At 40.6% G+C, this 13,558-nt stretch overlaps 1 protein-coding gene across 6 annotated transcripts in view; it reads right to left on the bottom strand.

Moving 5' to 3' along the window:
- The window catches only part of CDH18 (cadherin 18), a 639,311-nt gene that overhangs the window by 12,728 nt on the left and 613,025 nt on the right, over positions 1–13,558 (bottom strand). For all 6 annotated transcript variants that reach the window (XM_079984961.1, XM_079984957.1, XM_079984956.1 and 3 more), the window contains 2 exons: positions 13,135–13,271; positions 2,134–2,255 (listed from right to left, as the gene is read on the bottom strand). In XM_079984961.1, the coding sequence (XP_079841087.1) occupies positions 2,134–2,255; positions 13,135–13,271 (259 nt within the window). The remainder of the gene's footprint in view (positions 1–2,133; positions 2,256–13,134; positions 13,272–13,558) is intronic.

Genomic DNA, 13,558 nt, shown 5'->3' on the forward strand with positions numbered 1-13,558 from the left:
CGCACTGCTGCTGCGCAATTTCTGTTCTCATCCTGAAGCAAAGTTCTTAACCCGAGGTACTATTTCTGGGTTAGCGGAGTCTGTAACCTGAAGCGTCTGTAACCTGAAGTGTCTGCAACCCAAGGTACCACTGTATTTAACATTCCAAAAGAGAGGAGTGAAGCATCCTCACCTACTGGGTGCATTGAAGCGAATATACATCAGATATCTCCAATCTGTGCTCAGTCTTAAGCACAATGGCACTGCATTGGCACTCACAAGCCACCTTTCAGTTAGAACCAGCATTGCTGACACAGTGCCTTAACAGTTAACAGGGTCCCCCCCTCTTGCATTTGCATTGCCAGGCAAAACTATTAAATCTGAGAGGTCGTTACATCAGGGTTTATGTTATTTCCCCCATTGTAACTTAGCAGTGAATTGTGGGATACGAAAAGACACAGCAGATATGTGGTTTTATTTTGTCCTATGCAAATGTAAAGATAAACTGTTGAACAACATCGTTCTAGCACTGGGAAATAAAACATAAGACCTGGAGGGGAAAAACCTCCGTCATCCACCCACATCAGCAGATTGCTGGAATACAATTCAAAATGGATGCATTTTATTCTGTGCATTTGCACTTGCCAACCTATGCCCTTAAAAAATTGTGTGTGTGTGTGATTTTATATCTTGATTTCATTCTGTGAACCGCCCTGAGACACCCCCCCCCCCCAGGTATAGGATGGTATATAAATTCAATTAATAATAAGTTACAGGGAACCGGGCAGAAGGCCTTCTCGGTAGTGATATTTAAAGGTAAAGGTAAAGGTACCCCTGCCCGTACGGGCCAGTCTTGACAAACTCTGGGGTTGTGCGCCCATCTCACTTTAAGAGGCCAGGGGCCAGCGCTGTCCGGAGACACTTCCAGGTCACGTGGCCAGCGTGACATCGCTGCTCTGGCCAGAGCCAGAGCCAGAGCCAGAGCCGCACACGGAAACGCCGTTTACCTTCCCGCTGGTAAGCGGTCCCTATTTATCTACTTGCACCCGGAGGTGCTTTCGAACTGCTAGGTTGGCAGGCGCTGGGACCGAGCAGCGGGAGCGCACCCCGCCGCAGGGATTCGAACCGCCGACCTTTCGATCGGCAAGCCCTAGGCGCTGAGGCTTTAACCCACAGCGCCTTTAGAAGACATATAAAGGCAGCTCTGTTTAGGGAAGTTTTTAATGACTGATGTTTTAATGTATTTTTAATCTTTGTTGCAAGCGCCCAGATGGGCGGGGTACAAATAATAATAATAATAATAATAATAATAATAATAATAATATCCTTAGCAATTCCAAAACATCAGAAACAACTTAGCCAGGAAAAATGATGTCAAACAAGTATGGGAATATGAAGTGAGAGTTCCATGCCTAGTCACCCTTTAAGGAGCCCACAGCAGCAAAAAGTTAATTTACAGTTGTACAAGTTACAGGACTTTAGAGGAGATGTAGCTGACATGGACAAACTGCTGGGATGCCATTGCTGCAGTATTCAAAGAAATCCACTTCTCATCAGCATGCCTCTGTGTGCTATTCACAAAGCCATTAAAAAAACTCCTGCACATTGTTGGACCAACTTTCATCAGGAAATGTCTTCTTCCAAATGAGTATATCTTCTGAAAGCTTCTTCCTCTGGCTATGAGGTGCATGGCCTTCTCTGTGGCCCATGCCCTCTGGGATTCTCTCCGAAAGGGATATCTATCTGGCCTCTTCATTGCATACAGTATGTTCAGGAGATTGATTACTGTGTATTTCTTATGAAAGGTTTTGGATTCTTAAGCTCTAAATCTATCTTTCTATCTATCTGGTGGTATTCAGTCCTGGTCCTATTCAGACCCACTAAAGTTAATAAGCATGACTAACATAGGATCATTAACTGCAATAGGTGTACTCTGAATAGGACTTGGTTAAGTACAACCCTGTGTATATATATATATAAACACTGTATGTTGTCCTGTAGATCTCTACTGCAGTCTGAAATGTATAATTCAAATTACATATTTGAATCACATGGCTGTATACACATACATCTACAGTCTCCTCTATTAAACAAACACTTTAAAAAAAATTATGTGCCTTTAAAATATGATATTAAGTGCGACTATCAGGTTACCTGGTTCGGCTTTGCATTCTCACAGACAACTACATCATAGTCTTCAGCAAGCTCTGGAGGGTTGTCATTGACGTCAAGAATTTTTATTCCAACGGGGACATGGCTCAGGAGGCCAGGACTTTCTGTAAAATACAAAAGAATAAAGTGATCCAGCTTTCAGAAGACACTTACACCCTTGCAGCTTGCCCTCAAAGCAATTTTCTGGCACTGAAAGTGGTGTTCAGAACTTGATGTAAAACAATGGCTTGTCAGATATTCGACATGCTACAGCAGAACCAGACTGATATGGCAACCTTATGAAGATGTGGTTTGTGAAGTCTCACTGGCTTTTTGCAAACAGAAATCAAAGTCAAGACTTGAAGGTTAAACTACAGGTTTATGACATCCAAGGGTATTACACGGTAGTGAAGAGAGAGAAAAAACAGGAGAAAATTTCAGAGTCAATTGTACACTCTCATGTTGTGGGCCAGAAATTAATCAAATGGCTTTATTTGATGTTATGGTGTCATATCAAAGTTGAACAAAAATCAGGAATAGATTAGCTGGGGTTTTTTTAAAGGAAGAAATAGTAAAATGTGGATGAGGGTAAAGATTTATTTTATTTAAAAAATGTATTATTTTAACATTTTTAGGTTTGCTACTCTGGGCATCTTTGGAAGGAATACAAATTTAATAGCTAGCTAGCTAGGATGCTTTTTTATTGCTAAAATTGCTTTTTAATTGTACTGTTACATATATTTAGAAGATATCAATTGTATATATGGCTTACAATATATTTTAAGCCAGCTGGAGTTGGGTTTTATCATAAAAAGGTTGTAAGCATATGACACAACTTCGAAAAAAACTGCACTGACTGTTAGTTTGCTGCCAAGCCTGATCTAAAGCTCATTTGTTGCCCTAATGATCAACTGAGCCAACTTGCTAGTGGCCACAGATGTTGAGAGTTTTAGCTTAGCAACATCCGGAGAACCACTTGTTACGGAAGGGATTACGTAGTCTTTGCCGGGCCATACTAGAAATAATGGTGTACTGTTGGCGCAGTGCAATAATAAAGTTCCTGGAAATAAAACAAGCTCAAGAGGGCCCTCATTGTGTGAGCCAACCAGGAACATGTCAGAATAGCTTCAAACAAGCAATCTCCTGCACAGCTACACAACTGAATTGGCTCTTAATTTCATAATGCCAGTGCTTACCATTAAAGCTCTTTGTCCTATTACACATAAAACAACTCATTATATATTGATCTAGCTTCAGCTCAGTAGGTGTGTAGGACAACATTGTTCTGATTTATTGCAGATGCTTTCAAAAGGATCCTGTTCTTTCATTTGTACGCTGCAAGATAAACTTCAATGGAAGTTTTGCTTTGTGGTTGCTAAAACCATAACAGAAAATAGGGCAGTCTTTTCTACCGTTGAAAGGACTTTGTTGTAAATTATATTTATTTGATAGGGTACACACAGAACAAAACAACTGGAGTTGATAAAAAGGTCCTAGGTCTTGTGTCTGAACCTCTTACGTTTCTTTGCACATAACTTTAATGGTGGAGCGCAGATTTGTTCTCTGCAAAGATGCTTCAAGTTCATCGATCAAAGTAGTCTGAACACAGTGTCAATGAAAGCATGTCAGCAGAAAATGGTCTCCTTGTTACATTCATCACCTCGAAATGAAACTGAAGTTGTTCAACCACTATATAATAAATGAGAGGGGACTCTCCCTGACATGTTTAACTAAATTCAGGACTACCTGTTGTTTGCCATGTCCTTTGGAAGAAGGAGCATAGGCTACAAGTTGCATTTCATCTCCATAGTGGTACTTCTCCTCTGAAACTCCATCCCCTGGGAGGCCTGATGAGCCCCTTCATTCTAGCTTTTAGATGCATGGTAAAAAAAAAAGTGTGTTTATGTGCTTAAGAATTTGGTTAAGAGTTTTCTAATTTTATGATGACTTCATAGTTGTTTACATTTTAGAACTTTGTTTTAGATATAATTTGTCTTTTTCCTGTGTCTTACACTGCATTGACAGCTGGAGGAGGATCATACTGAGTGAAAATCATAGCAAACCCAATATGACCCTCAGTGCAATCTTAGGAAACCTCAGTTCAAGCAAAGTTTCCTTGCCCAGGTAATGGGAGTAGAAATCACCTCCCCACCCCCAATATATTAATGAACACCTGCTGAGACTTAATTTGATTTGGTTACATTGGATGAATATGACTAGTTAGTTTGTTTTGCAGGTCCTCAAGTTGTTATATATAATAAATATAACCTATTTATCCACATTTGGTTGTCTCGACTCTTCTTCCTGGTGTGCTGGCAATTGTGGGTGAACAAACCACCATAGATCAATTGGTCTCTGGGTCTCTAGAAGACCACTAGGGAATGTATGGTGGGCCAGATTAGGCCTGTGGATTGGCAGCTCATGTTCTGCCTCTGGTGTCTGAAACAAATCAGTTAGAAAAAAGTGAAAAGGAAATAGCAGCAGCATTTGAAAGAGGCTGTCCTTGAGATAATCCACCAGACAGTAAATCTGGCCACTAGGACCAACCAAATGGTTACATTAGCATTGTCACTGCATAGGCAATCATCCAGCAATCTCTGCCAAATACAAGGCAGTTTAGGTGATTAACATGCTGTAACAATTATGTGTGCGAATGAATTTTGCATTATCTGTTTGAGTTGCAATCCTGTAATGAAGTTTGAACAATGAAAGGTTGAACTCATTTGCTTTAATTATCAGATATCAGATATTAAAATCACCTGATAAGTTGTTGTTTGGGGAACAACAGAAGAATGAGCACAGACCAGAACAAAAACTGGGTTTTTTCCAGGACAAAAAAATGGGGAAATTTTCATTTGTTTTGAATGACAATGCTTCCTGGCTAATTGTTCAAAGGAAAAGCTCCACTTCCAGAAGTCTTTTAGTCAAATGTTTTCAATAAGTCTGGCAGCTGCCATGTTTTCTAGCTGCTGCAAGCTGCCACAAAGAGCTAGAAATGATTGTTGAACGGAAGGAAGGACCAGAGACACTGTTGAACTACCATGTAAGCTACTCCAAAACGATTTAAATTACCGAAAGTGTATGGATTCATTTAGGATTTACCCTAAAAGATCCTAAAAGAATTAGAAGGGAATGGACTTTGTAATCCAGTTCTGATTGACCAGATTGAGACTGTTTCATCAATCCCTGATACACAGTAATTGTGAACTCAGGTTAGAAGTTAGGAGAGCTACAATTGCAGCATTTGAGAGTTATGGAAACTGCTATTTATTGTGATGAGATCAAGCCTGGCCTTCCCCTGAACTTTAGTGCTCTCCTTTACCTTTTCTTCATCTGGTGTGACTGCAAGGAAATCAGAAGGTTTTGTTTCCAATCTCAATTAACCACAGTTTATCAGGTTTGGGTGACTTGGTAAACTGAGGTTAATCAAGAAAAAAGTGAAATCTTCCAGACTGCTTGTTGCTGTGCCCAAGAGGGAGCATGTGAATCTAAGATGAGGCTAGACTCATTCATGTCATAATAAACCCTGGTTGGTTTATTGACATCTGGTCAATGTGTACACCAAATTCCCTTGACTGCAGAGGCTTTCCCATCCACCTCCATTTGTCCAATGCAATACATGCACAGAATTACCATCATGGTTGGGGAAAAAAGAAAAGAGAGGTTTCTAATGCACCAAACTCCAGCTTTGTACTACAGTGTAAGTGAAGTTCTGAGCCAGGGGAGTGATTGCTAAATTCTCCACCACTACCATCCCCATAAGCAGTAATCTTATTCACATTTCTGGTTCTGCTGGTGTTTTTAAGTTTCGGATTGAGATCTGTGTGGCTTGTCTCTGCTTCGGAGGAACTGCTGAGAAAGGTTGCCTGCTGTTTTGCATGTTCCAGTCTTCTTTATTTTGATTAGAATTCATTGCTCCCGCTTCAAAGTGCCTTTGAAAATGTCGCTACCTTGCTGGGCTATTGTACAGACTGCATTTTCTTCAAATTGTTTTCATTTCCTCTGGCATGCAGCATTGAAGATTTTATCCACATAGCAATGAGTAGTTGCTTTTCTTTTCATTTGTGCTTTCCCTTTGACAACCAGCTAACAAATACCTAATTTTTAGTACACAATTCTGGAAGAAAAAAACCTTTTTAAAAAAATCCGCCCCAAAACACAATTCATGTTTCTCTTTTCCTATTGCTTACATAGTTATACCCTGGAGGATTCTGAATGTCTTATAAAATTATACAGTTGCTCTAGATCGTTTTTTCTTTCATAGGACAGGTGGAGATCAAAGCTGTGTGCAGACACAGCTGCCTTTCCTGTGGTCATTTTTCTTATACTTTGGCATTTCAAACAGTCAGAGCTTAATAAAGCCTGTGGTAATCTGACATTTTCGTTCTTCGGGTATCTCTGTTTGTCTCAGGTCCTTTTTCTTTGCACCTGTTCTCTACAGCTATGCTCAGCATCTTCTGAAACAAACAAAAAGAATCTGAAAGAGAGGTCCTGGCTAGATCTTTGCAAACAATCCATTTATAGGATTGCTTTCAGAAATAAACCTCCATTGCTGGAGGTCCACTTTTATCATTTTCTTCTGTATAGAAATTTCAGAACATTTTCTGTCCTTTTACCTCATAGAGCATAGGGTAAATGGATATTCTTTATAAGATTTTTTAAAAAGCTACCCAGAACTATTATGGTGTGACATAAGTACTTACCTACGGTTAAGTACTTAATTTGTAATGGAGGTCCATTCCTAACCTGAAACTGTTCTTAACCTGAAGCACCACTTTAGCTAATGGGGCCTCCTGCTGCTGCCACGCCACCGGAGCACGATTTCTGTTCTCATCCTGAAGCAAAGTTCTTAACCCGAGGTACTATTTCTGGGTTAGCGGAGTCTGTAACCTGAAGTGTATGTAACCTGAAGCGTATGTAACCCGAGGTACCACTGTATAAGCCTAAATAGATGGAAATTATAATTTGGAAATTGAGGGAACTTTCACTTTTCACGTTTGAATCTGAATAGCATTTGGATGGGAGATGTTGCCTTGAGTGAACACGTGCTCTCAAGGAGAGACTGGGGATAACCGTTCCGTATATTTATGTTCAATGGACAAAGGCAGCAATCTGACTCCCTCTTACTATCTCTGCACTGTCATCGATTAGCTGCAATTCCACCTTGCTAGAGCAGAGGGGAGGATATGGAAGCAGGACCTACTTTCAGTTTCTGGGCCACTGCCCCTACATCCTCCAGTGTAACCAGAATGAGGAGATTGGAAACTTTTGCTTCTGTCTTTAACTAACTGTGGTTTGTCGTCATGTGCAAACCTGAAACCATCATTATTCTTAGCCGCAGTTGATGGTTTCAGAGCCTGGCTATGATCAGAAACTTATTTTATTGCTTGCTTGCTTGCTTGATTAGAATTATATACTGCCCTTCATCAAAAGATCTCAGGGTGGCTCACAAGATAAAAACACTAAAGCACAAATAAGCAACAAAATAGTAAAGCAAAACAAAACACCCACCCTCCCACAAACATATTTAAAAGGCTGTGGAATATTAATCAGCCAAAGGCCTGGTGGAAGAGGAACATGTTTGCCTGGTGCCTTAAAATATACAGTTGTACCTCGGATTACACACGCTTCAGGTTACATACGCTTCAGGTTACAGACTCTGCTAACCCAGAAATAGTGCTTCAGGTTAAGAACTTTGCTTCAGGATGAGAACAGAAATCGTGCTCTGGCGGCACGGCAGCAGCAGGGGACCCCATTAGCTAAAGTGGTACCTCAGGTTAAGAACAGTTGCAGGTTAAGTACGGACCTCTGGAATGAATTAAGTACTTAACCCGAGGTACCACTGTATAATTGAGGCATCTAATCATAAGCCTGCATTTTTATTGAGGCTTGATCAGGGCCTGTATTTTAAAATGAGCTTAAAGATCTTCAAATGTTTCATGCCAGGCAGAAGAGCAGCTGCCTAAGAACCTTGGCAAAATGTTTTTCCTCCTAGACAAGGGGGCCCCCTGATTTATAGCAGAAAACAATTCTCAAAGTCAAAGGGAATTACAGGCTGACAGCCAAGGTTACACTGACCCTACATATTGCAGAAGATAAAAAAGCAGAGAAAAACATAATTAAGAGTGGGTAAATAGTAAAATAAAACCATGTGCCTCCCATTCAACTTGAGCCATATTTTCCTAAGGTTGAAAGGTCAAGAGCAGTGAAAAAAGCATCTAGCTGGCAGAAAGGAAGAGAGTATTTTGGGAAGTCTTTTTCTAAAGTTGTTTCTTTCTTAAACTGAGATCCTTTTAAGATTTCTTTTCCTTTTAAAAGGTTATTTATGTTATGTATTAAATATATTGGCTTAAATGTAATTATGCAAAGGAATTAGAAGCTAAGAAATGTTAAATCCTTATGCTAGATTCTTATTTCATATAGTTGGAAGAGATCACAGGGGCCATCAGCCACCAGCCCAGCCCCCCCCCCCCCTGCCAAGCAGGAAACATCATTAGAGCACATATGGTTGTCAAGCTTTTGTTTAGAGACCTCCAAAGGAAGGAGATCTTTCAATGATGATCCTTGACATCTGTTTAAGATAAAAATTTGAGATTAAACCATCTGTTTTGGAGGGCAATAGGGCGAGGTGAGTTGGTAATTAAGGTTCCTTGGTGAGACACATGTAAGATATATTACTACTTATTTGTCATTTATAGATAGAAGAATATATAGCTTTTTGTTTCCCATAAAAGCACAGAAGGAAATGGGTGTATCTTTTGTGATTGGTTCTAGCAAACAGCCAATAGGAATTTCAACCAGGCTGATTGGACAGAGGCAGCCACAGGAGGAGCAAGGGGGCTGGATTAAGGAAATATAAGTGCTGGCCAGAATGGCAAGAGGCCAGGCCAGAGCTTGGTAACCATATACCACTGTGCCTCATATTTATTTGTCTGACAAATAAATTATTATTTTAATTTCTCTATTGCTGCGTTGAATATTTCATTCCAGCTAAGCGTTAACCACAAGCAGGGTGCTACATAATGAAAGCATCGGAAGAACAGGAGAGAGCAGCTCATCAGGCCCTGGAGATTTGAATTCATTTAAAGTAGCTAGGTGTTTCCTTGCCACCTGTTTTGCTATCTTGCACTGCAGTTGCCTCCTTGCATCATTTATTCTGTTATCATCACGTTGGGGACAGGTTTCCTTTTGGGAGAAGGCAGAGGCAAAGTAGGCGTTGAGCAGTTCCCCCTCCTCTCTGTCACCCAATAGCATTTCTCTGTCTTAACACTGAAGACTGCAAGCCAGCGCTGTCGTTCGAGAGAGATGGCCTTGTGCTGAGCCACCTGTTTTGTCTTCCTCACATTCAGTGCATTGCTTTGAGATTGCAAATGGTTTCTAAGAGGAGGCTATAAAAGAGCTGCAGATGGTGCAACATATGGCGGTGTGTCTTCCGAGAGATAAAAGGTGACAGAGGCCCACCAGCCCAATGCTTTGAGCTCAGCACTTGCTCCTTGTCCAATTCCAGACTTGATTTAGCATTTCTTGTCTGTCATCTTATTTTTGTGCAGAGGGAGCGTGAAAAGACTGAAGGCATAAATGAAATATTTGATAGCAAAACCAAGTCTAGCCTAAGCCAATTGCTTAATACCAGCTGAGGGTGTGTTTGGCGGGAAATGTGCTTAAATCTCTCTTACTGAAATCAACCAGGTAGAAAAGAACTTAATTTTGGCACCATCTTTTCTGTTTGTCTGTATATGCAATTATGCATATATATTCCGGTTGGCAGAATTGTAGACAAAATGCCATTTTGTACAGCATTACATCATTGCATCAAGCAATCCCATTTTAATGGAAAACATCACTATTCTTACTGTCCTTTTGTAATATAGCATTTATTCACCTATGCCAAATAAATAATGTATAAGAAGGCAACATTGAAGTCTGATGGTATTGAGAAAGTCTGATGGTATTGAGATTGATTTCTCCTAAACAGCTATATCAGGTAACTCTTCTGTTTTCCCTGCCTGCAGTAGCTAGCTAGCGGTATGCATGTAGCTTTACGAATAAGCTCCAATGAGGCTTTTAAATCTTAATTAAAGCTTGGTCTTGCTGTACACCTGTTTATGATTAGGGCTAAATTATAGCTGAAAGCATGCTGCACTGAAAATAAAAACACCGCGTGAAGAGACTATGCGGCTCATAAGAGGTTGAACTCTTAATGGTTAACTATAAAACTGTAGTTTACTGTAGAAATTTACTTAGTCCAAAGTATTAACTCAATCCCAAGAGCAGAAATAACTATAAAAATCAATTTGCTGCCTTCATAAAATACCTATGCACAGCATTAATGCAGTACTTTCCAGGAGTATCCCCTACGAATGAAAGTGAAAAGAAAACTCCATCGTCTGGCAGTCATGAACCACAGAAGGACAAATGATGGGTTAAGACCCTCCAAGTGTCCCTATTTTCCGGGAACAGTCCTAGATTTACAGAAGCCACCCCCAGTCTGGTGACTGGGAGCGGCCGCCGAGACCATATAAGTCCTTTTCATAGAAAAGTGAAAGAAACAGAGAGTTTATGTAGAAAATATTGAGCAGAGAAATGTAGAGCATCTACTCAGAAGAAAGTCCGATTGAGGCCAATGAGACTTAAACATTAATGGGTATAGGATTTCACTCTCAGTTGCTGTCTGGGAACAAAGCCGATCTCAGGCCATTTATTTTCTACATCCGTATATTACTTACTCTGATTACTAAATGGCCTTATAAAAATTTTAAGGAGCTTTTTGACATTTAATTTCATAGGTTATTAGTAAAGGCCTCCAAAAATAGTACACGGGGCTTAATCTTTAGTTCAGTGAGGATACTTTCAAATGTCATATACTTCATCGTAATGGCAGTTCCAATACAGAGCTATGTGAGAGCTAAATGTGTAAGTCTCTGGCTCAGACTTCATAAACTCAGGAGGGAAGAACACCATTAAGATATTGATTTGTTTACTCATCCTGATCAACAATGGACATGAAGTGTGCTGAAAACTTCAAAACTGTTATTGAAATGTGAAGTGGTTAGAGCAAACTTTTCCAACTGGGTGCCCTCCATAGGTTTTAGGATACACCTATCATAGCTGATGATTGGTCATGCTGGCTGGGGCTCATGAGAGTTGAAGTCCACCAACATTTGGAGATAATGAAGTTGGACCAGGGATAGGTCCAGAAATTCAATTGAATTCACATCTAAAGGACATTCTACCTGATTTGCAGTTTTAAAACCAATATGTGGACTGAAACACAGCCTTTCTTTGAAATTCAAACTTCTCAGAATTTCAATATGCAGTTCTCCAGCCAATGAATGTGTGCAAAAATGCATATGTTTGGGCAAAGTGGCTAAATAAAGGCATATATTCATTAATATAACACACAAGAAATTACATTTTCATGAGTACTTTGTTTAAAAAATACAAATTGATATGGAAATATGGAAGAAGTTGATGTTGATGTGCTAACTTCCTGATTGATAAAGTCTAAGCAGCTTGCTGATCATGCATCTTCCCAGATCCAATTTCTAAGCTGTATTCGGGCAGCCAGGTCTGCCTCAGTCTAGCTATTCTCTTCCACAATTTGTTTTTGTGAGAAAATAACATATAGTAGCTATGGTTGTTTGCTCCAGAGTGACTTCTGAATGTAGGAAGTCCACATCTTTCCCTTATAACATGCAGTAAAACAAACAAACAAACAAACAGACAAACAAACAAACAAACATATTCCAGTCACATCATAGCTGTCAACTTTTCCCTTTTCTTGTGAGGAATCCTATTTGGGATAAGAAGAAGAGTTTGGATTTGATATCCCGCTTTATCACTACCCTAGGGAGTCTCAAAGCGGCTAACATTCTCCTTTCCCTTCCTCCCCCACAACAGACACTCTGTGAGGTGAGTGAGGCTGAGAGACTTCAGAGAAGTGTGACTAGCCCAAGGTCACCCAGCAGCTGCATGTAGAGGAGCAGGGAATCGAACCCGGTTCACCAGATTATGAGTCCACTACTCTTAACCACTACACCACACTGGCTCTCTTTTTTAAAAAAGGGAAACGTTGACGGCTATGCGCTATCAGCACCTTAAGTATGTTGCTATACCCACTCTACTTCATTGCCTGATGCTTATGGAGGTAGGGAAACTCCTAAGGTGCGATCGGTTCTGCTCTGCTTAGTGTGAGAAAGAGATGTGGGGCTGCTGCTTCTGTTAGCAATTACTCGTTGACCAGAAAAAAATTGTTCTAATCATAGTCATAAGTTGACCACAACAGACTACATGCGCTCCAAACAGTCCGTGGGGGAGGGAATGCCTCGGAGCATGGTCTGATACAGCTATATCGCTGAAGCTAAGTAGATCTGGGTCTGATCACTGATGGGAGTCTGATGGGAGACTACAATATATGCTGCCTCAAATTCCATGGTAGCAGTAATGGGGGCTAGAAACATGGTAAGCGTAATGTTGGTCGAATGTTAAGGGTTGTTTGAATCACATCCATTTCCACACCATCACCACCATCACGAAACAATCCTTCCTTGTTGCATAGGAGTACTATAAAGGTAAAGGGACCCCGACCATTAGGTCCAGTCATGACCGACTCTGGGGTTGCGCGCTCATCTCGCTCTATAGGCCAAAAGAGCCGGCATTTGTCCGCAGACAGCTTCCGGGTCATGTGGCCAGCATGACTAAGCCGCTTCTGGCGAAACCAGAGTCCTAGGCAAGTCCTAGGCTCTGTAGTTTAACCCACAGCGCCACCCACGTCCCTTAGGAGCACTATATGGGGGTTTTATTTTTAAATTGTTTTTATGAAGGTTTTCTTGGGTAACAAAAACACATACACACATTTCAGTTCGCAAAGTCCTTTCTACAGATGAGGTACATTTGATGTGAGACACTAATGTTATAGACAGTATGAGGTTGGAGGAGAAGAGAGGTGGGGACACACACACACACACACACACACACACACACACACACACAATTGTTACCTACCAATTTCAGAAGCCGTGACTGTTATGTTGTACCAAGGGGTTTCTTCTCTGTCGAAGACCTTAGCTGTTTTAATGGTCCCAGTGTTTGCATCAATGGTGAAATACCTATCTTCTTCTGTGTTGTGGTCAATGAAATATCTAGGAAGGACAAATAAAACAAAAATCAAAATTACCCTTAAAAAAAATATAAATGTTAGAACTTTTAGCAGTGAGCTAATTTCTTATCCATTGTTCCAGTAACTATGGAACTATGGAAGGGACCACATTGAGCCGCATGAAATGGAAGTCCATCAACCTCGCCAAGAAACTTGCACAGGTACAGACTGATATCTTCTTATCCATTGACATCTGCACTCTGTAAGGGGCCATGGCTCAGTTGTGATTCGAGGACCCGATCCCCGCTTGGGGAATAAAGACACGTGGAC

This window comes from Podarcis cretensis (genome assembly GCF_951804945.1).
Source record: "Podarcis cretensis genome assembly, chromosome: 7".
In the NCBI taxonomy this organism is placed as follows: Eukaryota; Metazoa; Chordata; class Lepidosauria; order Squamata; family Lacertidae; genus Podarcis; species Podarcis cretensis.